The 27,208-nt window shown below is 41.4% G+C and overlaps 1 protein-coding gene across 5 annotated transcripts; it reads right to left on the bottom strand.

Moving 5' to 3' along the window:
• Positions 1 to 8,207: 8,207 nt before the first annotated feature.
• Positions 8,208 to 24,461, bottom strand: LOC110492251 (MICOS complex subunit MIC10). Of its 5 annotated transcripts, none has more exons than XR_016487375.1 (6): positions 24,292 to 24,461; positions 23,646 to 23,693; positions 22,917 to 23,023; positions 22,658 to 22,750; positions 12,448 to 12,519; positions 8,208 to 8,441 (listed from the first exon to the last, which is right to left on the bottom strand). XR_016487375.1 is itself a non-coding variant. In XM_021566398.2 (4 exons), the coding sequence occupies exons 1-4, from the start codon at positions 24,353 to 24,355 to the stop codon at positions 22,742 to 22,744; spliced, it is 228 nt and encodes a 75-aa protein (XP_021422073.1). In that variant the 5' UTR covers positions 24,356 to 24,461; the 3' UTR covers positions 22,535 to 22,741. The 5 variants fall into 5 exon arrangements, 1 of the variants encoding a protein (XP_021422073.1); XR_016487376.1 differs by having other exon boundaries at positions 8,208 to 8,337; XR_016487374.1 differs by lacking the exon at positions 12,448 to 12,519.
• Between the last annotated feature and the right edge of the window lie 2,747 nt (positions 24,462 to 27,208).

Raw genomic sequence — 27,208 nt, 5'->3', positions numbered from 1 at the left:
TCTATCACAGTGCCATCCGTTTTGTCACCAAAGCCCCATATACTACCCACCACTGCGACCTGTATGCTCTCGTTGGCTAGCCCTCGCTACATATTCGTCGCCAAACCCACTGGCTCCAGGTCATCTATAAGTATTTTCTAGGTAAAGCCCCGCCTTATCTCAGCACACTGGTCACCATAGCACACGCTCCAGCAGGTTTATTTCACTGGTCATCCCCAAGCCAACACCTCATTTGGCCACCATTCCTTCCAGTTCTCTGCTGCCAATGACTGGAACGAATTGCAACAATCACTGAAGCTGGAGACTTATATTTCCCTCTCTAACTTTAAGCATCAGCTGTCAAAGCAGCTTACCAATCACTGAACCTGTACCCAGCCCATCTGTAAATAGCACACCCAACTACCTCATTCCCATATTGTTATTTTTTAAACATTTTGTTACTCTTTTGCACCCCAGTATCTCTACTTGCACATCATCATCTGCAAATCTATCACTCCAGTGTTAATGCTAAATTGTAATTATTTTGACTCTATGACCTATTTATTGCCTCTACATACATTTTTCTATTGTGTTATTGACTGTGTGTTTGTTTATCCCATGTGTAACTCTGTGTTGTTGTTTTTGTCGCACTGCTTTGCTTTATCTTGGCCAGGTCGCAGTTGTAAATGAGAATTTGTTCTCAACCTGTCACGTTCGTCGTAAGGATCGGACCAAGGCGCAGTGTGAGTAGAGTTCCACATCATTTTAATAAATCAAAACTCACTGAACAAAACAACAAACAACCAACCAAACGAATCGTGACTCTATACAAATAGTGCTGACAGGCAACCATACATAGACAAGATCCCACAACACAAATGAGGAAAATGACCACCCAATCAGAGACAATGATAAACAGCTGTCCCTGATTGGGAACCATATCAGGCCAACATAGACATACAAAAACCCCTAGACATACAAAAACCCTAGACATACAAAAACTAGAGTACCCACCCTAGTCACACCCTGACCTAACCAAAATATATAGAAAAACAGAGATTTCTAAGGTCAGGGCGTGACACAACCGGCCTACCTGGTTAAATAAAGGTGAAATAAAATACATTTAAAAAATGTAGTGCTTACATTGTGTTGTAGTATACTATGTAGAATACTATACACACTGTAGTATACCTCGATCACGTAGTTCTTACTTTATAATTTTTTTATTGTTTGGACTACTATCTAGCTTTACTGCTAGGTTTGTCAGTGCTGTTTTGATTTGAACGTGCCGTACTTGGGGAGCTCATGCCTGGGATTTCCTCTGAGGTTCCCCCTTGATAGTGCATTGCTTACTATACAATTTTGTAGGATACTGTAGAGCCGTGGTTCCCAAACTTTTTATAGTCCGGTACCCCTTCAAACATTCAACCTCCAGCTGCATACCCCCTCCAGAACTAGGGTCAGCTCACTCTCAAATGTTGTTTTTTGCCATCATTGTAAGCCTGCCACACACACACACTATACGATACATTTATTAACTATAAGAATGAGTGTGAGTTTTTGTCACAACCCGGCTCGTGGGAAGTGACAAAGAGCTCTTATAGGACCAGGGCACAAATAATAATAATCAACAATTTTGCTCTTTATTTAACCATCGTACATAATAAACCTTATTTGTTCATCAAAAATTGTGAATATCTCACCACAGGTTAATGAGAAGGATATGCTTGAAAGGATGCACATACTGTAACTCTGCAATGTTGGGTAGTATTGGAGAGAGTCTCAGTCTGTACCTGTATTTAATTTTCTTGCTAGTGAGGGCCGAGAATCCACTCTCACATAGGTAACTAGTTGCAAAGGGCATCAGTGTCTTAACAGCGTGATTTGCCAAGGCAGGATACTCTGAGCGTAGCCCAATCCAAAAATCTGGCAGTAGCTTCTGATTAAATTCAATTTTCACAGAACCTCTTGTTGAAATTTCAATGAGGCTCTTTTGTTCAGATATTGATAAGTGAACTGGAAACAGGGCATGAAAGGGATAACGAATCCAGTTGTTTGTCTCATCCGTTTTGGGAAAGTACCTGCGTAATTGCGCACCCAACTCACTCAGGTGCTTCATTATATCACATTTGACATTGTCCTTAAGCTTGAGTTCATTTGCACACAAAAAATCATACAATGATGGAAAGACACATGTGTTGTCCTTGTTAATGAAGACAGAGAAGAGCTCCAACTTCTTAATCATAGCCTCAATTTTGTCCCACACATTGAATATGGTTGCGGAGAGTCCCTGTAATCCTAGATTCAGGTCATTCAGGCAAGAAAAAACATCACCCAGATAGGCCAGTCATGTGAGAAACTCGTCATCATGCAAGCGGTCAGACAAGTGAAAATGATGGTCAGTAAAGAAAACTGCTCATCTCGCAATTGATAACCAGCACACTTCTGTATGTTGTAAAAGCGTTACATGGTCGCTGCCCATATCATTGCATAGTGCAGAAAATACATGAGAGTTCAGGGGCCTCGGTTTAACAAAGTTAACCATTTTCACTGTAGTGTCATTAAAACATATTTCAAGCTGTCAGGCATTCCCTTGGCAGCAAGAGCCTCTTGGTGGATGCTGTAGTGTACCCTAGTGGCGTCGGGAGCAATTGCTTGCACGTGCGTTACCACTCCACTATGTCTCCCTGTCATGTTTTTTGCACCATCAGTACAGACACCAACATGAGCAGCAGCTACATTTGGCTACATACTGACCATTAGTGGAATTCCCATGAGAGAGTAACACTTAATGTGATTCGATGTTAATTATTTGAGTAAGCTACCTGTATTTTACATTGTATTGTTATTTCACTGAACACTAGATGGTTTAATTTGATTTTTGGCAGTGAAATGTGGCTACTCAGGCGAGAAAAAAACTCACCCGAATGTATAGCCCCATTGGAAAATGTAAATGGCTGTTTGAAAATGTGAATTACATTTTTAAATATTAAAAAAACAAGCTTTTTTTTATGTCATACCCCTGACGGCATTGCACATACCCCAGTTTGGGAATACTTGCTAGAGAATACTCCACGCTGTAGTATCCCTTGATTTGTATTTGAACAAGCAATGTTTATTAAAGATTAGAGGATTAAGTTTGCTTGTTTGACAGATAAACACACATTATCAAGAGTACACCAAAATGAATTCTTAGAGCTGTTACTTCCACTAGATAGCTTTCTGAAATACAACAGTGCTTTCAGACACTCAGCTGACCAAGTTCACAAGATGACCAAAAACAGTGAAACAATACTGTACTTCTGATGGTAGAAAATAACAGTTAAGCACTGTATTTACATAAACAATTGCCATTTTAGAAATACAAATGACTTTACTTAGACAGTCACCTGTATTTGAGTTACAGGGTATATTAAGTGGTAGTGTCCTGTCTTTTCAGGCTGTTGGCCTGAGGTAGGAATAGACAGGTTTAAATAGTGGAGTAGGGTAGTGTTTTTATTTATTCATTTTTTTTGTACTTTTTTGTAGTTACAGTCTTGTCCCATCGCTGCAACTCCCGTACGGAGAGGTGAAGGTCGAGAGCCATGTTTCCCCTGAAACTGCTCGCTTAACCCGGAAGCCTGACACTGCTCACTTAACCCGGAAGCCAACCACACCGATGTGTCGGAGGAAACTCCGCACAGCTGGCAACCGAAGTCAGGGTGCATACGCCCAGCCAGCCACAAGGAGTTGCTAGAGCGCGAAGGGACAATAACATCCTGGCCGGTCAAACCCTCCCCTAACCCCGGTGACGCTGGGCCAATTGTGCGCTGCCTCATGGGTCTCCCTGTGGCGGCTGACTGCGACACAGTCTGGCATTGAACCCGGGTCTGTAGTGACACCTATAGCCCTGCAATGCAGTGTTGTTGATTTATTGTTCTTTATTCAAGCAAAGTATAAGGGAGTTATACTCCAGTCTCGTTGGTGGCGGTAATGTAACATTTATTGGACGGCAACCGCCGTTAAACCTCAATGAAGTAGAAGAAGGTTTATCAAATGAAATTTTATTTGTCACATGTGCCGAATACAACAGGTGTACAACAGAATACAACCTTAGTGAAATGCTTACTTACAAGCTTATAACCAAGAATGCAGTTAAGAAAATACCTAAAAAGAAAAAGTAAGAGATAAGAAAAACAAACAATTAAAGAACAGCAGTAAATAACAATAGCGGGGCTATATACAGCGGGAACAGGTACAGAGTCAATGTGTCAATGTGCGGGGGCACCGGTGTCGAGGTAATTATGTACATGCGGGGAGGTCTATTAAAGTGGCTATGCATAGATGATAACAGAGAGTAGCAGCAGCGTGGGAGGAAGGGGGGGGGGGGTGCAAATAGTCCAGGTAGCCATTTGATTTGCTGTTCAGGAGTCCTATGGCTTGGGGGTAGAAGCTGTTTAGAAGCCTCTTGGAACTAAACTTGGTGCTCCGGTACCGCTTGACTAGGGTGGTTGGAGTCTTTGACAATTTTTAGGGCCTTCCTCTGACACCACCTGGTATAGAGGTCCTGGAGGATGATGTACAGGGCCGTACGCACTACCCTCAGAGGCCGAGCAGTTGCCATACCAGGCATTGATGCAACCTGCCAGGACGCTCTCAATGGAGCAGCTGTAGAACCTTTTGAGGATCTGAGGACCCATGCCAAATCTTTTCAAACTCCTGAGGGGGAATAGGTTTTATCGTGCCCTCTTTACGACTGTCCTGGTGTGCTTGGACCATGTTAGTTTGTTGGTGATGTGGACACCAAGGAACTTGAAGCTCTCAACCTGCTCCACTACAGCCCTGTCGATGAGAATGCCCTGTCGATGCTTGTTTGTAGGTGACCAAATACTTATTTTCCACCATAATTTGCAAATAAATTCATTAAAAATCCTACAATGTGATTTTCTGGATTTGTTTTCTCATTTTGTCTGTCATAGTTGAAGTGTACCTATGATGAAAATTACAGGCCTCTCTCATCTTTTTAAGTGGGAGAACTTGCACAATTGGTGGCTGACTAAATACTTTTTTGCCCCACTGTAAGTTATTTAGCTCATCTGGTAGGCTCGTGACATGTAGCTCCAGGCTGTGCTTCCCTTTGTAGTCTGTAATAGTTTGCAAGCCCTGCCACATACAACGAGCGTCGGAGCCAGTGTAGTATGATTCAATCTTAGTCCTGTATTAACACTTTGCCTGTTTGATGGTTCGTCAGAGGGCATAGCGGGATTTCTTATAAGCTTATAAGGTTAGAGTCTCGCTCCTTGAAAGCGGCAGCTCTACCCTTTAGCTTAGTGCGAATGTTGCCTGTAATCCATGGCTTCTGGTTGGGGTATGTACGTACAGTCACTGTGGGGACGACGTCTTCAATGCACTTATTGATCAATCCAGTGGTGTACTCCAATGCCATCGGAAGAATCCCAGAAAATATTCCAGTCTGTGCTAGCAAAACAGTCCTGTAGTTTAGCATCTGCTTTGTCTGACCACTTTCTTTTAATTGACCTGTGACTGGAACTAATTGCAGAAATGGTTGAAGTAGGAGACTTTTATCTCCCTCACCAATTTTAAACATCAGCTATCTGAGCAGCTAACCGATCACTGCAGCTGTACATAGTCCATCGGTAAATAGCCCACCCAATTTACCTACCTCATCCCCATACTGTTTTTATTTATTTAATTTTCTGCTCTTTTGCACACCAGTATCTCTACCTGCACATGACCATCTGATCATTTATCACTCCAGTGTTAATCTGCTAAATTGTAATTATTCGCCTACCTCCTCATGCCTTTTGCACACAATGTATATAGACTCTTTTTTTCCCTTCTACTGTGTTATTGACTTGTTTATTGTTTACTCCATGTGTAACTCTGTGTTGTTGTCTGTTCACACTGCTATGCTTTATCTTGGCCAGGTCACAGTTGTAAATGAGAACTTGTTCTTAACCAGCCTACCTGGTTAAGATAAAGAATTGTACCAAACACATCCTCAGAGAGCAACTACTCCCAACCATCCAGGAACAGTTTGGTGATGAACAATGCCTTTTCCAGCATGATGGAGCACCTTGCCATAAGGCAAAAGTGATAACTAAGTGGCTCAGGGAACAAAACATCGATATTTTGGGTCCATGGCCAGGAAACTCCCCAGACCTTAATCCCATTGAGAAATTGTGGTCAATCCTCAAGAGGCGGGTGGACAAACAAAAACCCACAAATTCTGACATCAGTCAGGATGTGGCCCAGAAGTTAATTGACACCATGCCAGAGTGGATTGCAGAGGTCTTGAAATAGAAGGGTCAACACTGCAAATATTGACTCTTTGCATCAACTTCATGTAATTGTCAATAAAAGCATTTGACACTTATGAAATGCTTGTAATTATTCTTCAGTATTCCATATTAACATCTGTCAAAAAATATCTAAAGACACTGAAGCAGCACACTTTGTGAAAATCTATATTTGTGTCATTCTCAAAACTTTTGGCCACGACTGTATTATTCGTTTTATGATGATTGTTGATGATTCATACTGGTAAAGCCAAAAGGAACTGCCAGTTGGTTTAGAATCTTTGTACAGAATTCAATGCTCGATGATGTGGCAGATGTGCCCTCTAACCATCTCTATGGTCATGTGAGCCCGGAGGGCACTCGTTGCAGGTGTGCCCTCTATATAACTCTATGGAATGGTATTTTTTTTACGAGATTTGAGGCAAGGTTATTATAGTTTTGTGATTTAATTAGTTTTTATTTTTATTTGTTTTTATATTTTATTTTAAATTCAGTTTAGTTTCAGTTCAATTTCCGCCTTGATTTACTAGTTTTGATTTAGTTTCAGTTTAATAATTTTTTAAAAATAATTTTCTTTAGTTTTAGTGTTCGGGACAGAAATAGCCTATGCATTGGAGGTTAGGAGCCATTTATGTGTTGTAGGCCTATAGTTAGCTTTATTGAGATGTCACTTATTGCCACTTGGGAAAAGTAATACAAAGTGTTCATACCCATTGACTTAATCCACATTTTGTTGTGTTACAGCCTGAATTAAAAATTGATTAAATATATTATTTTGATCAGCCATCTACACATAATACCCCATAATGACAAAGTAATTGATTTATTTCTGTGCACATTTATTGAAAATGAAATACAAAAATATTAAATTTATGTAAGTATTTACACTCCTGAGCCAATATTTTGTAGAATCACCTTTTGGCATCGATTAAAGCTGTGAGTCTTTCTGGGTAAATCTATAAGAACTTTCTGTATTGTGCAACATTTGTCCATTATTCTTTTCAAAATTCTTAAAGCTCTGTCAAGTTGGTTGTTGATCATTGCTAGAAAATCATTTTCAGGTCTTGCCGTAGATTTAAGTCAAGACTAACTCAGCCACTCAGGAACTTTCACTGACTTCTTGGTAAGCAACTCCAATGTAGATTTGGCTTTGTGTTTTAGGTTGTCGTGCTGAAAAGTGAATTTATCTCCCAGTGTCTGGTGGAAAGCAGACAGAACCAGGTTTTCCAGTAGGATTTTGCCTGTGCCTAGCTCCCTGAAAAATTACCCAGTCCATACCCATAACATAATGCATCCACCACTATGCTTGAAGATATGGAGAGTGGTACTCAGTAATATGTTGTATTGGATTTGCTTCAAACATAACACTCACTCAGGACAGAAAGCTCACTTCTTTGTCACATTTTTTACAGTATTACTTTAGTGCCTTGTTGCAAACAGGATGCATGTTTAGGAATATTTTTTGTCTTTCCAGGCTTCCTTCTTTTCACTTTGTTAATTAGGTTATTATTGTTAAGTAACTAAACTCATGACAGATCAACAACATTGTTCTCCTATCACAGGAATTAAACTCTAACTGTTTCAAAGTCACCATTGGCCTCATGGTGAAATCCCTGAGTGGTTTCCTTCCTCTCCGGCAACTGAGTTAGGAAGGACACCTGTATCTTCACCAAGCTTAAAGGGATATTCAATGTCTGCTTTTTTTTCCTCATCTACCAATAAGTGCCCTTCTTTGCGAGGTATTGGAAAAACCTCCCTGATCTTTGCGGTTGAAAGTGTGTTTGATTGACGGAGGGATCTTACAGATAATTGTATGTGTTGGGTACAGAGAGGAAGTAGTCATTCAAAAATCATGTTAAAAAAGATTATTGTACACAGTGTTAAGCGGAGCAGCACAGGGGAACCCAAGAGCAGACTCAAACCAGGAAACAGGGTTGAATGAACCAAGATATTTATTGTAACACAGGGAGAGATGAAATGCAGATCCAGGGAAGCTTGGATGAGTTGTAGGAAACCAGATGAGGTTGTAGTGAGCTGGGTTGAGACAGGGTAAACAGGTCTGGAGGGGAATCCAAGGGAGTGATGAAGAGTTGAATCCAGAACAGGGTAGCAGGGTGGTGAGATGTGGAACAGGAGACAGGAACCAACGTTAGAGCGGCAAAACTGCAGTGAGAGGAGAAACAGCATCAGGCAAGGAAATAGGCACAGGAGGATCTTAAATGCTAAAAGCATGACTGACTGAATGGAGATTACGATCTGGCAGAGTGTAAGTGGCAGGACTGAGTATTTGTAGAGGTATTGATTATGGAACAGGTTGCAGCTGGTGGGGAACTGCTCTGACTCCAGTGCACCTGTCTCCACACACACACACACACACACACACACACACACACACACACACACACACACACACACACACACGGAGAGAACTAGGGGAATGACTGCAGGTTAAGGAGACACCGGATGTCCACTAGGGGGTGTAGCAGGAGCAGATGTGACACAGTGAGTCTATGCAATTTATGTGACTTGTTAAGCAATTTTTTACTCCTGAACTTATGTAGGCTTGACATAAAGGGGTTGAATACTTATTGACTCAAGATATTCAGCTTTTCCTTTTTAATTACATTTGTAAACATTTAGAAAAACATAATTCTACTTTTGTGTGTAGGCTAGTGACATTTAACATTTTTTAAAATCTATTTTAAATTCATCTCAACCACCTCCAACTCAACCAACTCAATCATGAAGTTTGCAGACGACACTACAGTGGTAGGCTTGATTACCAACAACGACGAGATGTCCTACAGGGTGGAGGTGAGGGCCCTCGGAGTGTGGTGTCAGGAAAATAACCTCACACTCAACGTCAACAAAACAGAGGAGATGATCGTGGACTTCAGGAAACAGCAGAGGGAGCACCCCCCATCCACATCGACAGGACAGTAATGGAGAAGGTGGAAAGTTTTAAGTTCCTCGGTGTACACATCACAGACTGAATTTGTCCACCCACACAGACCGAGTAGTGAAGAAGGCGCAACAGCAACAGATGCACAATCGAGAGCATCCTGTCGAGCTGGTACAGCAACTGCTCCGCCCACAACCGTAAGGCTCTCCAGAGGTCTGCACAACGCATCACCGGGGGCAAACTACCTGCCCTTCAGGACATCTACACCACTCGATGTCACAGGAAGGCCATTAAGATCATCAAGGACAACAATCACCCGAGCCACTGCCTGTTCACGCCGCTATCATCCAGAAGGCGAGGTCAGTACAGGTGCATCAGAGCTGGGACCGAGAGACTGAAAAACAGCTTCTATATCAAGGCCATCAGTTTTTTATTTTACCTTTATTTAAAAAAAAAAAAAGGTTAACCCACAGCCTGGGAACAGAACTGCCTGTTCAGGGGCAGAAGGACATATTTGTACCTTGTCAGCTCAGGGATTTGAACTTGCAATCTTCCGGTTACTAGTCCAACGCTCTAACCACTAGGCTACCCTGCCACCCCTTTTAAACAGCCATCACTAACATTGAGTGGTTGCTGCAAACATACTGACCCAAATCTCTAGCCACTTAATAATAAAAAATTGGATGTAATAAATGTATCACTAGTCACTTTAAACAATTCCACTTTATATGATGTTTACATACCCTGCATTACTCTTATCTAATCTTATTTGTATATACTGTACTCTATACCATCTACTGCATCTTGCCTATGCCGTTCGGCCATCGCTGATCCATATATTTATATGTACATATTCTTATTCATTCCTTTACACTTGTGTGTGTATAAGATAGTTGTTGTGAAATTGTTAGATTACTTGTTAAGATATTACTGCATGGTTGGAACTAGAAGCACAAGCATTTCGCTACACTCGCATTAACATCTGCTAACCATGTGTATGTGATCACATTTGTATTATTTGATTTGATGAGGTAGTCACCTGGAATGCATTTCAATTATCAGGTGTGCCTTGTTAAAAGTACATTTGTGGAAATTCTTTCCATCTTAATGTGTTTGAGCCAATCAGTTATGTTGTGACAAGGTAGGGGTGGTGTACAGAAGATAGCCCTATTTGGTAAAAAACAAAGTCCCTGTCAATCCAGAAAATTAAGAACTTAGAAAGTTTTTTCAAGTGCAGTCGAAAAAACCAGCAAGCGCTATAATGAAACTGTCTCTCAATGAGGACCACCACAGGAAAGGAAGAGACAGAGTACCTCTGATGCAGAGGATAAGTTCATTAGTTACCAGCCTCAGAAATCGGCAATTAACTGCATCTCCGATTGCAGCTCCAATAAATGCTTCACAGAGTTCAAGTAACAGACATCTCAAAATCAACTGTTCAGAGGAGACTGAGTAAATCAGGCCTTCATGGTCAAATTGCGCTATGATGAAACTGGCTCTCATGAGGGCCGCCACAGGAGGAAAGACCCAGAGTTACCTTTGCTACAGAGGATAAGTTCATTAGTTAACTGCACCTCAGATTGCAGCCCAAATAAATGCTGCAAAGAAACCACTACTAAAAGGACACCAATCTTGGGCCAAGAAACACGAGCAATGGACATTAGACCAGTGGAAATCTGTCCTTTGGTCTGATGAGTCCAAATGATTGATTTTTGGTTCCAACCGCCATGTCTTTGTGAGACAGAGTTGGTGAATGTATCATCTCTGCATGTGTGGTTCCCACCATGAAGGAGGAGGTGTGATGGTGCTTTGCTGGTGAAACTGTCTGTGATTTATTTAGAATTCAAGGCACACTTAATCAGCATGGCTACTACAGCATTTTGCAGCGATATGACATCCCATTTGGTTTGTGCTAAGAGGGACTATCATTTTCACAAACCTCCAGTTTGTGTAAGGTCTATTTGACCAAGAAGGAGAGTGATGGACTGCTGCATCAGATGACCTGGCCTCCACAATCACCCTACCTCAACCCAATTGAGATGGTTTGGGATGAGTTGGAGCACAGAGTGAAGGAAAAACAGCCAACAAGTGCTCAGCATATGTGGGAACTCCTTCAAGACTGTTATTAAAGCATTCCAGGTGAAGCTCGTTTAGAGAATTCCAAGTGTGTGCAAAGCTGTCATCAAAGGGTGACTACTTTGAAGAACCTAAAATATGAAATACATTTTTGAAATGCACTTTTTGGGTTACTCCATGATTACATGTGCTATTTCGTAGTGTTGATGTTGCCACTATTATTCTACAATGTAGAAAATAGTACAACCTAAAGTAAACCCCTTGAATGAGTAGGTGTGTCCAAACTTTTGACTGGTACTGTAGGTTTAATTTGGATAAGCGCCTAGATGGGTGGATTGTTTACACCAATCCAATGCTTTTTTAAAACTTTAGTAGTAGATGTAAGAATTAGGTACCTTTACCTGACATTATGTTTATGTAATATGAAACCTTTATCACTGACTAACCCTTTCAAATAGGGTTAATAAAAACAGCTGCAACAGCAAAAACATCTATCAGTTCACAGCAAGCCAGCTTGTGTGTGTGTGTGTGTGTGTTCTGGTTTATCTTCAAGTAGACTATGCATTCCAGAGAGGTGGTCGTTCGGTTTCTCAACCCTGATGACAGTGGTCCACAGATGAAGAATATTCTACGAATGCATGGGCAGAAACCAGTTCCAGTCCCACAAGGCACAGCTTTGGATAAACAACAATCCTTGACTGCCAGAACTGGAGAGGTGACTCTGTAAACATGCCACCCTTTACCTCTTCCAGGTATTTCTGCAGCTCCCACAGGGCACTTAATGCCCTGCCAGGTTGACCCTCCAGCTGGACAGTGACCTCAGACAAAATCTTTGATGTGAGGAAGTTATATTTCTAATGCACTGTGGTCGGGATGCTTGCTGGATTCATCATGCTGGCATGACAATTTATGAGGGTTTGTATTTATTTTGGACATTTGGTTTTTCCAAATGTTTTTAATTTTGATTTATAATACATGCCATTTAGCAGTCATGCGTGCATACATTTTAAGCATGGGTGGTACCAAGTATCAAACCCAATACCCTGGAATTTCAGCACACTTATAGGGAAGGTCACTCAACAAGCACAGCACTTACACAAATTACTGATGATTTGCTGAGAGAAATGGATGATAAAATGATAGTGGGGGCTGTTTTGTTAGACTTCACCAGAAGTACATTATTGTTTGTACCTGTTTTTGGTCATCTTGTGAACCTGTTTAGCTGATTCTCTGTAAATGCAGTGTTGTATTTCAGGAAGCCATCTAGTGGAAGAAACAGATCTAAAGTCATTTTGGTGTATTCTTGTTAATGTGTGTTATTTATCGATGTCAAACAAGCAAACCTAATCTTCCAAGCTTTAATAAACATTGCTTGTTCTTTATACTGTATCTGCCTAGGTACTGTTTCCATTTAATGGGTCCATAACGTGCCTAAAACACTTAATGTTAAAATTGTAATAAAAATATAATATTTTTGCTAAGGTGTTGTCTGGACCATTACATTGCTCAGAACTGTTGACCCAACTCAATAGGTGGCCTGTCACGAACCTCTCTTATGTTCTGGTTGAGGTGTTCCCCTCATTAAACAGTAACTGGCGTAGTCTGGTAGTTGTGCCATTTTAGCTAACCCTAATCAGCAGGTGTTACTGCAATATACTAGTCATGTCAGCAAAAACACTACAGTAAATAGTATATACATATGGGAATACTACAGTATTTAGACCGTAGTATACTTATATCACTCATCAGACAAGTTTTTGAAAAGCATGGAATATTATAGCTTTTCACATCATGTTTGTAGGAAACTCTCCAACGGAGCTCAACCAGTGATTCATAGTGCTGTAGTGATTCATATGTTGATGATGTAAATAATATTGCTGGTCTGTAGTGTGTAATGAGGAGCAACCAGAAGCTGTACTTTTATGAAATTGCTTATTCCAGTTCCTAATAAGCACTCACCCATTAAGAAAATTACTGTAAAAACTGTTAAATCCCCTTGGATTGATGAGGAACTGAAATATAATATGGTTGAGAGGGATGAGGCAAAAGGTATGGCAAATAAGTCTGGCAGCCCAATTTATTAGCAAACGTACTGCATATTAAGAAATCATGTGACTAAACTAAATTAAAATAAACTATACTCTGAAACAAAGATCATTTCTATTAAGAATGATAGTAAAAAGCTTTGGGGAACCTTAAATTACATTTTGGGGAAAAAAGTCAACTCGGCTCCATCATTCATTGAATCAGATGGCACTTTCATGCTAAATTGTAATTTTTTCACCTTTATGGCCTATTTTTTGCGTTACCTCCCTAATCTTCTACATTTGCACACACTGTACATAGATTTTTCTATTGTGTTACTGACTGTATGTTTGTTTATGTGTAACTCTGTTGTTGTTGTTTTTGTCGCACTGCTTTGCTTCATCTTGGCCAGGTCGCAGTTGTAAATGAGAACTTGTTCTCAACTGGCCTACCTGGTTAAATAAAGGTGGAATGAAAAAATTCATCACAAAGCCCACTGATATTGCCAACTACTTTAATGACTTTTTCATTGGCAAGATAAGCAAACTAAGGGGTGAGATGCCACCAACAAATGCTGACACTACACATCCAAGTATATCGGACCAAATTATGAAAGACGAGAATTGTACTTTTGAAATCTGTAAAGTCAGTGTGGAAGAGGTGAAAAAATTATTGTTGTCTATCAACAATGACAAGCCACCGGGGTCTGACAATCTGGATGGAAAATTACTGAGGATAATAGCAGACGATATTGCCACTCCTATTTGTCACATCTTCAATTTAAGCCTACTAGAAAGTGTGTGCCCTCAGGCCTGGAGGGAAGCTAAAGTCATTCCGCTACCCAAGAATAATAAAGCCCCCTTTACTGGCTCAAATAGCCGACCAATAAGCCGGTTACCAACCATAGTAAACTTCTGGAAAAAAATGTGTTTGACCAGATACAATGCTATTTCACAGTAAACAAATTGACAACAGAATTTCAGCACACTTATAGGGAAGGTCACTCAACAAGCACAGCACTTACACAAATTACTCATGATTTGCTGAGAAATGGATGATAAAATGATAGTGGGGGCTGTCTTGTTAGACTTCAGTGCAGCTTTTAACATTATTGATCATAGTCTGCTGCTGGAAAAACTTGTTATGGCTTTACACTCCCTGCTTTAATGTGGATAAAGAGTTACTTGTCTAACAGAACACATAATCCAGGTAGAATCAGGAATTCCCCCGGGTAGCTGTTTAGCCCCCTTGCTTTTTTCCATTTTTACTAACATGCCACTGACTTTGAGTAAAGACAGAGTGTCTATTTATGCGGATGACTCAACACTATACATGTCAGCTACTACAGTTACTGAAATGACTGCAACACTTAACAAAGAGCTGCAGTTGGTTTCAGAGTGGGTGGCAAGGAATAAGTTATCCCTAAAACTAAAAGCATTGTATTTGGGAAAAATCATTCACTAAACCCTAAACCTCAACTAAATCTTGTAATAAATAATGTGGAAATTGAGCAAGTTGTCACACCTTGACTACTGTTCAGTCGTGTGGTCAGGTGCCACAAAAAATGACTTTGGAAAATTGCAATTGGCTTAGAACAGGGCAGCACAGAGAGCAAATATTAATAATATGCATGTCAATCTCTCCTGACTCAAAGTGGAGGAGAGATTTACTTCATCACTACTTGTATTTTTGAGAGGTATTGACATGCTAAATGCACCGAGCTGTCTATCTAAACTACTGGCACACAGCTCAGACACGCATGCATACCCCACAAGACATCTCTTCACATTCTCCAAGTCCATTACAGACAATGGGAAGAGCACAGTACTACATAGAGCCATGACTACATGGAACTTTATTCCACATCAAGTAACTGATGCAAGCAGTAAAATTTGATTTAAAAAACAAATAAAAAAAACAACTTATGGAACAGTGGGGACTGTGAAGCAACACAAACATAGGCACAGACACATGAACAACACACAACAACATACACACTATACACACATATATAGTAGGGTAGATGTGGTAGAGTAGGGGCCTGAGGGAACACAGTGTGTTGTGAAATCTGTGAATGTATTGTAATGTTTTAAATGGTATAAACTGGCTTAATTTTGCTGGACCCCAGGAAGGGTAGCTGCTGCCTTGGAATCAGCTAATGGGGATCAATAATAAATACAAATACAAACCATCTTGTTCTCAAGTGACTGGACATTTGACAATAAAACTACTGGAAGTGACTTGCCAATGATTATTTTATTAAAACCAAGACTTCTATTACTTGTTAACTTTACTGGAATATTTGTGTACTTTGTAATATTGACAACAAAAAATACACCACATTTTTCACATGATGTATTATGAATAGGCTACATTGGAAATCTCCTCCTCCGTCTTTATTGGCATCTGCACAGTCACGTGCCAGGTGGTGTGTTTGCAACACCATCAAAAAGCTTTACTCACAAGCACTCACAATAAAAATACAGAAACAATACAAATATTTACAACATTGTGAAGTCAGGGTTAGTCCTAACTGGGGCTTGAGCCTGTGACCTTGTGACTGTCAACACCTTTGCTGTTATGCCAAGAGATCTGAACCTCTTGATGAGGCTGCTACATTACCCACTTCCTTCTCAGAGTACTTCACTCCTGTAGATTCCTCACACCTGCTACATGCTCTTGGGGTCCAACCCACTTCTGACAATATTGTAGACAAATCAGGGGGTGGTCCTGACCGAGGATTGAACCCACAACGTTGTGACAGTCAACACACCACCTTAGCTGTTACACCAAGGGGTCCCACTTCAATAAAGTTGTAAAGTGAAACTATTGACATAAGTGAAGGCCTGTGTATCATAGGAATTCAGTCAGCTGTTCATTATTTCCACCGTTTGGGTGGTAGGGGATTTGCAGGGTAAACACTTGACAAGTATTTCTAGTGCAGATCAATGATGTAAACAAACACTAGATTGCTGATGCTTTGTATTGGCCAATGGGGGGCTATGAAGCCACCGTCCACCATATTGGTACTTCTCAGAAGGAGCAGTCAAAGATTTTCTTATAACTAACCCAAGATAGACCACAGCCTGTTGTTTTCAATGGGAGCAAATGAATCATACTGGACAGAACAAGCAAGGAGGTGGGCAGAGCCTAGCACGAGCAAACAACATTCTATTGGCGCATTCTAGCATGTATTTGCAGGTTTCTGTTAGGGAACGCCAACTCTGAAGTGTGTGTGCAATAATTACATTTTCCCTTGCACTCCTTCTAAACAACATTTAAAAAAAACTTTGGCAAAGGGTAAAGTCTACAAAACTTAGTCCACTCTGTCCGTAAACAGATTATAGTTTTGGGAAAAGAAAGCTGTATTGAGATCAAATGTTTCATCAATGAGAAAATTAGCAGATGGCTGAATGCTTGTGTTGTCCATGTACACACAACAACTGAAAACCAATTCTGTTTCGGCACTTTGTCTTAAAAATGTAGGCCACACAAAGCTCACAGAACGGGACCACTGAGTGCTGAAGCGAGTAAAACAAATAGTCTATTCTTAGTTGCAACACTCACTACCGAGTTCCAAACCGCCTCTGGAACCAACGTCAGCATAACTATTCATCGGGAGCTTCATGAAATGGGTTTCCATGGCCAAGCAGTCGCACACAAGCCTAAGATCACCATGTGGAATGCCAAGCGTCGGCAGGAGTGGTGTAAAGCTTGCCGCCATTGGACTCTGAAGCAGTGGAAACGCTTTCCCTGGAGTGATGAATCATGGTTCACCATCTGGCAGTTCGACGGACAAATCTGGGTTTGGCGGATGCCAGGAGAACGCTTTTGATGTCTTAACTATTATTGTACAGTGTAGAAAATAGTAAAATAGAAATAAAAGAAAAACCCTGGAATAAGTAGGTGTCCAAACATTTGACTGGTTGAGTGGCAAGAAAAAGTATGTGAACCATTTGGAATTACCTGGATATCTGCATAAATTGGTCATGACATTTGATCTGATTTTCATCTAAGTCACAACAATAGACAAACAGTATGCTTAAACTAATAACACAAATGGTATTTTTCTTGTCTATATTGAATACATCATTTAAACATTCACAGTGTAGTTTGGAAAAAGTATGCGAACCCAGAGGCTAATGACTTCTCCAAAAGCTATTTGGAGTCAGGAGTCAGCTAACCTGGAGTCCAATCAATGAGATGAGATTGGAGATGTTGATTAGAGCTGCCTTGACCTATAAATACATTCACAAAATTTGAGTTTGCTATTCACAAGAAGCATTGCCTGATATGAAGCATGTCTCAAACAAAAGCGATCTCAGAAGACCTAAGATTAAGAATGTGACTTACTTAAAGCTGGAAAAGGTTACAAAAGTATCTCTAAAAGCCTTGATGTTCATCAGTCCACGGAAAGACAAATTGTCTATAAACGGAGAAAGTTCAGCACTATTGCTACTCTCCCTGGGAGTGGCCGTCCTGCAAAATGAATGCAAGAGCACAGTGCAGAATGTTCAATGAGGTTAAGAAGAATCCTAGAGGGTCAGCTAAAGATTTACAGAAATCTCTGGAACATGCTAACATCTCTTAACGAGTCTACGATACGTAAAACACTAAACAAGAATGGTGTTCATGGGAAGACACCACGGAAGAAGCCACTGCTGTCCAAAAATAACATTGCTGCACGTCTGAAGTTGGAAAAAGTGCACCTGGATGTTAAACAGCGCTACTGGCAAAATATTCTGTGGACAGATGAAACGACAGTTGAGTTGGTTGGAAGGAACACACAACACTATGTGTGGAGAAAAAAAGGCACAGCACGCCAACATCAAAACTTCATCCCAACTGTAAAGTATGGTGGAGGGAGCATCATGGTTTGGGGCTGCTTTGCTCCATCAGAGCCTGGACAGCTTGCTATCGTCGACGGAAAAATGTATTACCAAGCTTATCGAGACATTTTGAAGGAGAATATGAGGTTATCTGTCCGTCAATTGAAGCTCAAAAGAAGTTGGGTGAAACAACAGGACAACGACCCAAAACACAAAGTAAATCAACAAGAGAAGGAAATATGCCTCCTGGAGTGGCACAATCAAAGTCCTGACCTCAACCCGATTGAGATGCTGTGGCATGACCTCAAGAGAGCGGTTCACATCAGACATCCAAAGAATATTGCTGAATTGAAAAAGTTTTGTCAAGTGGAATGGTCCAAAATTCCTCCTGACTGTTGTGCAGGTCTGATCCGCAACTACAGAAAACGTTTAGTTGAGGTTATTGCTGCCAAAGGAGGGTCAACCAGTTATTAAATTCAAGGGTTCACATACTTTTCCCACCCAGCACTGTGAATGTTTACACAGTGTGTTCAATAAAGACATGGAAATGTATAATTGTTTGTGTGTTAGTTTAAACAGATGGTGTTTGTCTATTGTTATGACCTAGATGAAGAGCAGATCAAATTTTTACCAATTTATGCAGAAATCCAGGTATTTCCAAAAGGTTGACATTCTGTTTCTTGCCACTGTGTGTGTGTGTGTGTATATACACTGCTCAAAAAAGGGAACACTTAAACAACACAATGTAACTCCAAGTCAATCACACTTCTGTGAAATCAAACTGTCCACTTAGGAAGCAACACTGATTGACAATACATTTCACATGCTGTTGTGCAAATGGAATAGACAACAGGTGGAAATTATAGGCAATTAGCAAGACACCCCCAATAAAGGAGTGGTTCTGCAGGTGGTGACCACAGACCACTTCTCAGTTCCTATGCTTCCTGGCTGATGTTTTGGTCACTTTTGAATGCTGGCGGTGCTTTCACTCTAGTGGTAGCATGAGACGGAGTCTACAACCCACACAAGTGGCTCAGGTAGTGCAGCTCATCCAGGATGGCACATCAATGCGAGCTGTGGCAAGAAGGTTTGCTGTGTCTGTCAGCGTAGTGTCCAGGGCATGGAGGCGCTACCAGGACACAGGCCAGTACATCAGGAGACGTGGAGGAGGCCGTAGGAGGGCAACAACCCAGCAGCAGGACCACTACCTCCGCCTTTGTGCAAGGAGGAGCAGGAGGAGCACTGCCAGAGCCCTGCAAAATGACCTCCAGCAGGCCACAAATGTGCATGTGTCTGCTCAAACAGTCAGAAACAGACTCCATGAGGGTGGTATGAGGGCCCGACATCCACAGGTGGGGGTTGTGCTTACAGCCCAACACCGTGCAGGACGTTTGGCATTTGCCAGAGAACACCAAGATTGGCAAATTCGCCACTGGCGCCCTGTGCTCTTCACAGATGAAAGCAGGTTCACACTGAGCACATGTGACAGACGTGACAGTCTGGAGACGCCGTGGAGAACATTCTGCTGCCTGCAACATCCTCCAGCATGACTGGTTTGGCGGCGGGTCAGTCATGGTGTGGGGTGGCATTTCTTTTCATTTCTTTCCTCCATGTGCTCGCCAGAGGTAGCCTGACTGCCATTAGGTACCGAGATGAGATCCTCAGACCCCTTGTGAGACCATATGCTGGTGCGGTTGGCCTTGGGTTCCTCCTAATGCAAGACAATGCTAGACCTCATGTGGCTGGAGTGTGTCAGCAGTTCCTGCAAGAGGAAGGCATTGATGCTATGGACTGGCCCGCCCGTTCCCCAGACCTGAATCCAATTGAGCACATCTGGGACATCATGTCTCGCTCCATCCACCAACACCACGTTGTACCACAGACTGTCCAGGAGTTGGCGGATGCTTTAGTCCAGGTCTGGGAGGAGATCCCTCAGGAGACCATGCGCCACCTCATCAGGAGCATGCCCAGGCATTGTAGGGAGGTCATACAGGCACGTGGAGGCCACACACACTACTGAGCCTCATTTTGACTTGTTTTAAGGACATTACATCAAAGTTGGATCAGCCTGTAGTGTGGTTTTCCACTTTAATTTTGAGTGTGACAGTCCAAATCCAGACCTCCATGGGTTGATAAATTTAATTTCCATTGATCATTTTTGTGTGATTTTGTTGTCAGCACATTCAACTATGTAAAGAAAAAAGTATTTAATAAGAATATTTCATTCATTCAGATCTAGGATGTGTTATTTTAGTGTTCCCTTTATTTTTTTTGAGCAGTGTATATATATGAATCACTTTGTAAATAAACACCCTTGCACTGAAGAACTTTTGTGGCTCCGTCATCTTTTTTTCCTTTGATAGAGGTTAGGTTTTCCAGTACAGCCTTCTGGCCTGCTCTACGTGACAACGACGGTCAATCACCCTTGGTCTGGGGTTCATGCAATATCTCACCTCGTGGGGCATCAATGATCATGAGGAAGGTGAGGGATCAGCCCAGAACTACACGGCAGGACCTGGTCAATGACCCGAAGAGAGCTGGGACCACAGTCTCAAAGAAAACCATTAGTAACACACTACGCCGTCATGGATTAAAATCCCGCAGCGCACGCAAGGTCCCCCTGCTCAAGCCAGCGCATGTCCAGGCCCGTCTGAAGTTTGCCAATGACCATCTGGATGATCCAGAGGAGGAATGGGAGAAGGTCATGTGGTCTGATGAGACAAAAATAGAGCTTTTTGATCTAAACTCCATTCGCTGTGTTTGGAGGAAGAAGGATGAGTACAACCCCAAGAACACCATCCCAACCGTGAAGCATGGAGGTGGAAACATCATTCTTTGGGGATGCTTTTTTGCAAAGGGGACAGAATGACTGCACCGTATTGAGGATGGATGGATGGGGCAATGTATTGCGAGATCTTGGCCAACAACCTCCTTCCCTCAGTAAGAGCATTGAAGACGGGTCGTGGCTGGGTCTTCCAGCATGACAACGACCCGAAACACACAGCCAGGGCAACTAAGGAGTGGTTCCGTAAGAAGCATCTCAAGGTCCTGGAGTGGCCTAGCCAGTCTCCAGATCTGAACCCAATAGAAAATCTTTGGAGGGAGCTGAAAGTCCATATTGCCCAGCGACAGCCCCGAAACCTGAAGGATCTGGAGAAGGTCTGTATGAAGGAGTGGGCCAAAATCCCTGCTGCAGTGTGTGCAAACCTGGTCAAGAACTACAGGAAACGTATGATCTCTGTAATTGCAAAGGTTTCTGTACCAAATATTAAGTTCTGCTTTTCTGATGTATCAAATACTTATGTCATGCAATAAAATGCAAATTAATTACTTAAATCATACAATGTGATTTTCTGGATATTTGTTTTAGATTCCGTCTCTCACAGCTGAAGTGTACCTATGATAAAATTACAGACCTCTACATGCTTTGTAAGTAGGAAAACCTGCAAAATCGTCAGTGTATCAAATACTTATTCTCCCCACTGTATATATAAAATCCCAGCTCATACACCATATGCCATACAATCGGTACATCAAAATCTCAATTTACTTGGCACAGCTATCAAAATCTTGGTCATGAAATTAAGCTGGCACGGTTGAAGTCGGAAGTTTACATACACTTTAGCCAAATACATTCAAACTCAGTTTTTCACAATTCCTGACATTTAATCCTAGTAAAAATTCCCTTAGGTATGTTAGGATCACCACTTTATTTTAAGAATGTGAAATAGTAGAGAATGATTTCGGCTTTTATTTCTTTCATCACATTCCCAGTGGGTCAGAAGTTTACATACACTCAATTAGTATTTGGTAGCATTGCCTTTAAATTATTTAACTTGGGTCAAATGTTTTGGCTAGCCTTCCACAAGCTTCCCACAATAAGTTGGGTGAATTTGGGCCCATTCCTCCTGACAGAGCTGGTGGAACTGAGTAAGGCCATCACAAAGCCTTCACCTCAATCCTATAGAAAATGTGTGGGCAGAACTGAAAAGGCGTGTGCGAGCAAGGAGGCCTACAAACCTGACTCAGTTACACCAGCTCTGTCAGGAGGAATGGACCCAAATTCACCCAATGTATTGTGGGAAGTTTGTGGAAGGCTACCCGAAACGATTGACCCAAGTTAAACAATTTAAAGGCATTGCTACCAAATACTAATTGAGTGTATGTAAACTTCTGACCCACTGGGAATGTGATGAAAGAAATAAAAGCCTTAAATAAATCACTCTACTATTATTCTAACATTTCACATTCTTAAAATAATATGGTGATCCTAACTGACCTAAAACAGGGAATTTTTATTAGGATTAAATGTCAGGAATTGTGAAAAACTGAGTTTAAATGTATTTGGCTAAGGTGTATGTAAACTTCCGACTAACTGTATCAAAGAGTGAAATGGAAGATAAAACACTACACATCTAATCAGCTGTTTTAAAAACACACACAATCTCAATTGTCTTTATTTTATGATTATTTTATCTAAATAAAGACAGACTGTCCTGTTCAGGCACATATAAATTATACTAATACATATGGAAGGGTCAACCCACAGAAGGAAATTAGTCTGGCTGAAGGTCGGTGCAAAATGCGAAGCATCACAAAAACGTGACAGACAGTCCTTCACTGACGTTTGGCTACTGCTCCTGTGAGGAAAATAGTGAAAATAAAAGGGAGTCAATTTTCATTTTGAATTACATCTCAGTACGTTACGCAAGAACAATGTACGATATTGAGCAGAATGTAGGTCCAACATACTATGCATTAGTAACACGTCCTCAATACAAAATGTGCATGGATTCTTATACTGACCTTAATGTTTCTCTGAATTAGATATGGTGCTCTCAAATCATTCTGGCAGTTTGTGTATGCCATGCCAAGCCCCATTCCTAAGCCAAAGGCAACTGGCCAGGTGTGTCCTGAGGAAAGCAAAATTTGTCCAAGCTATTTTCTCTTGAAAATACATTTACTCACAGAAATGTCTGAGTCACACTACCGTGATGACCTAAACCATGCCGTGTGCAGATATTTTATTTCCTAGACTGGGAACTAAGACCACGTGGTCAAGTGAGAGCTTATGTTCCGAATGGTCTGGCCACAATATTTTGTAACTCCCATGTTAATTGACTGAATGCACACAGTTTTGGGCTATCGCACTAATTGCGATAGACCAAACACAGAGAACCAACCAATGTAAAAGCACAACCCCCTTCATTAATGACTTAACGTGTTCACACCATCAAAAGAGCCTCCCTAGAAGCAAATTCTATGTGCTAGCTATGTAACTAACATGCATCTGGTCAGGGCTGAGTATGCTCCTTTCCAGCAGAGTTGCAGGAATTGTGGTTGATGCACAAACAGGCCAGCACAATGCAACCTGGCTTGGCTTGGTTCGGTTCAGGTCAGTAGTGTGAAATAGTCAAGGCCACAATGGCTGCTCCACTGCAAATATTCCATATTTTGCATCATCAGTCTGCACCCCATAAAGAATGTTTATCTCTGGCCATTGTTAACAATCCTGTGAACAGTTAAAGTACTCACGTTTGAAGAATACCACAGAAAACACGATTCCTAAGCCCAGACCAGCACCTTAAAACAAGTAACACAGGGAGAAATGTTCAGATAACAGAACTGAGACAGGAAATATGGGGCCAGAACCTGTACTGGCAGAGATGTAGCTAGCCATCTTGTCTCCACCAATGCACATAAAAAAGGATACACGATGAAAGCATTGTATAATGCCAAAGTATCATACCTTTAACACCTAGAAAATGTAAACGAATATCCAATGGCTTGAGACATCTTATGTCTCTAGGCCCTACACCCCTTTAGACAAACACGGACAGGTTATAACTATGTAATAGCAGCAACAATGTTTGCTGGCTACCAAAACATGTTGTTAATCACATCTTGCACGCTAGCTATGTGACTAACTGGACTGACAGTGATTGTAAATTACTAACTGATACTGTAACAGTTAACGTTAGCTATATTACGAGAATAGGATGGCTGGCTGGCTGCTGCTACAACCACCTACTACTACTACTACTCGTCCTTAGCAGACCTTCTAACTAGCTCAGTAGCTAGCAGTAAGTGATAGCTAGCTAATACTGACATGTAACTTTTAGTTGTATTATATGGCAAAGCAGACTATAGCTAACGTTCTGGAACAAATTGAGTTATTTACCAAGTTTAACGGCGCTATCTGCGAGGCATCGATCCAGCTTTTTCCCCAGTTCCTTTTCAGACATGTTTAGCTTTTTGCTTGCTAAAAATGTCAAACGCAGTCCTTGGATTTCGGAGCCGTAATTTAGATCTCGCGATAGCTCGTTTTACTTGAAGAGGAACATAATACTCCATCTAGCGACTGAACTGGGAAATTCAAAGATAATTTTATAGCCAAGACCAGAAGTTTTAGCGGCATCCCGATTAAAGGGACAATTTCACCACATCTATCCATCAAGCAGGTGGCCCATATCTTGCAATGTCAGCATTTCCTTTTGCTGTAAAATAAACAGTTTGAGGAATTTGATTACTATTTATTAAACATGAATACATTTGCTTATCAACACATTGAATAAATTACAGCTCACTTTTTGCAACAATGACAAGACAGTTTTATGAGATGACAGTGTCAAATACAACTGTTGCATTATAAAACCTCAAATCATTTGAGCCTCAAATCAAATGTACTGTGTCATTTTTTAAAACTCCTGCTTTGGGCTGGATGTGTCAGTGCGGAATTAATTTAAGTGATCCTTCCACAAGATCTAGTCCCAACACAAATCACTGAGGTAAAGACCGTTTCAGAATGGATATTCGACAGATATTTGCCTGTAGTTTTCCTTACGTCCACCAACAGCAGTTAGGGACCATCAACATAGTGACAAATCTAATTTTTCACATTTCAATTAGTCCTAAAATGTTCAAAACTGGTTCTTTGTCGATTTACATCTCACACTATTTTAAATTATTTATCTACATTTTTGAATTTCAATAGCACTTTGGTCATGTGACCTACTGACTTCAAACAAGGTTCAGAATGTACACTCAGTGGGCCTACACATTGCACACCCTTTAGTTTGTCCATTTTCATCTCACATGTTTATACATTAATTTGTCTAACTTTAACATTTCAATAGCTCCTTGGTCATGTGACCTACTGACCTCAAACAAGGTTCAGAATGGCCACTGACTACCCTTCTATATTGCACACCCTTTAGTTTGTCCATTTTAATCTCACGCAATTTTACATTAATTTGCCTGCTCCACCCCCCTGAAGGACAGTGTCACTCACACACCTATTCACTTGGGCCTTCTCCCTGGGGCCTTCCTGACCTCCAGACAGGCCCCATTGACCTGGCCTCCACACCTACTCTCCCTACCCGGTCAACACCCCTCTCCCTTGGCCTTAGAGTATAGGTTACTCCCTGGAATTACTAAGACATCTATAGTCCCGCTGTCAGGCACCTGTTAACCCGCAACAGGCTCTGTGCACCTGGTAAACCGAAACAGGCTCTGTGCTCCTGGTGACCCGCCCACTTTCTTCTGCTCACAGACTAAGTCCCCACTCCAACCTCCTTGGCTTGAGTGCTGCCCCCACCCCACGAGTCCGGCCGCCCATGCTTGGACTCGGGGTGCCCCCCGCCTTGATGGAGGCCTCCTTGTGCACCTGGTAACCTGAAACAAGTTCTGTGCACCTGGTGACCCGCCCGCTTTTATCCGCTCAGAGACTAAGTCCCCAACCCAACCTCCACAGCCTGAGTGCTGCCCCCAGCCCCTGAGTCACGCATGGTGGTATCAGAGGCTTCTCTGTCTTACAAACTGTCAGTCTGACATTCTGTCTTACAAACTGCCTTTGCCTACTCCCTTTGTTCTAATACATATCGGAGCTCAATCATTTGTCTCCTGTGTCTGCATTTGGGTCTTGCCTTGTGCCCTTATACTGTGGACATTCTGAAAGTAGTTTAAGGTCAGTAGGTCACATGACCAAGGAGCAATTGAAATGTTAAATTTTGTAAAATACATGTAAAATTGTGTGAGATGAAAATGGACAAACTAAAGGGTGTGCAATATAGAAGGGTAGTCAGTGTACATTCTGAACCTTGTTTGAAGTCAATAGGTCACATGACCAAGGAGCTATTGACTTTTTTCTTTTTTTTTATCATGTAAAAACCTGCGAGATGAAAATGAACAAACTAAAGGGTGTGCAATGTGTAGGCCCACTGACTGTACATTCTGAACCTTGTTTGAGTCAAGTAGGGCACATGACCAAGGAGCTATTGAAATTCGAATGTAAAAAAGTTTGTACTTTGTTTACGCTCCCTAACTCATTTAACTAGGAATACAAAATGCTGCTCACATTCCCACATGTTTATTAGCTTTGGAAAGGGAATTCATGTCCAAATCGTGAAAATAAAACCCCTGCAATGTTGTGCGCAATTTTTCCAACATCATGACACTTATTTGGTCTGTGGCTCAAGTGGTTTGAGAGCTAATGAGGTTTGAAAGCGCAAATATCCAACTTGAAACTGTCTTTACCTCTACACAAATCTAGGGTTCGGTGCAGTTGGTCATACGTTCTATCGGTTCGGTTGGTTGCCAGAGGCAAGACCCAGTCCGTCAGTCTTTTTGTTCTGTATCTATGGATGCGACGCAGTCGTTCATTCTAAATGTTCCATTGCCATACTGGCTGGCAACATTTGTATCCCTTGCTTGCTAGCCAGCCAACTACGGCTAACTCAGTCACGTCAGAAAGTGCAGTGACATTTTGTAGTGACATTTATTTTGATTCATCCATAACAATGAGCCACGATTTTGCCTGGCATAGAAAATGTGCTCACTCGTCAGGACACTGTTGTTCAGAGGATCTAGCCAACACAGCTAACACAATCACTTCAAACTGAAGCTGGAAAGACTGAAAACTAGCTGAATTTTCTTAAGTTTGACCTTTTTTCAATTGATATTTCTTTGTATATATCCATAAAAATGATGCCAGCTGATTCATGATTTCGACTGGCTGAGAAACGCTCACTGTCTGTACAGTACAGTGAATAATTTAATAAATAGAACATACAAAATACAAAACAAGAAACACGAAACCG

Source organism: Oncorhynchus mykiss, chromosome 16 (assembly GCF_057628025.1).
Source record: "Oncorhynchus mykiss isolate SJ-2025 chromosome 16, ASM5762802v1, whole genome shotgun sequence".
Lineage (NCBI taxonomy): Eukaryota > Metazoa > Chordata > Actinopteri > Salmoniformes > Salmonidae > Oncorhynchus > Oncorhynchus mykiss.
The sequence above is the reverse complement of the archived record's forward strand: the minus strand, read 5'-3'. Positions and strand labels throughout refer to the sequence as shown.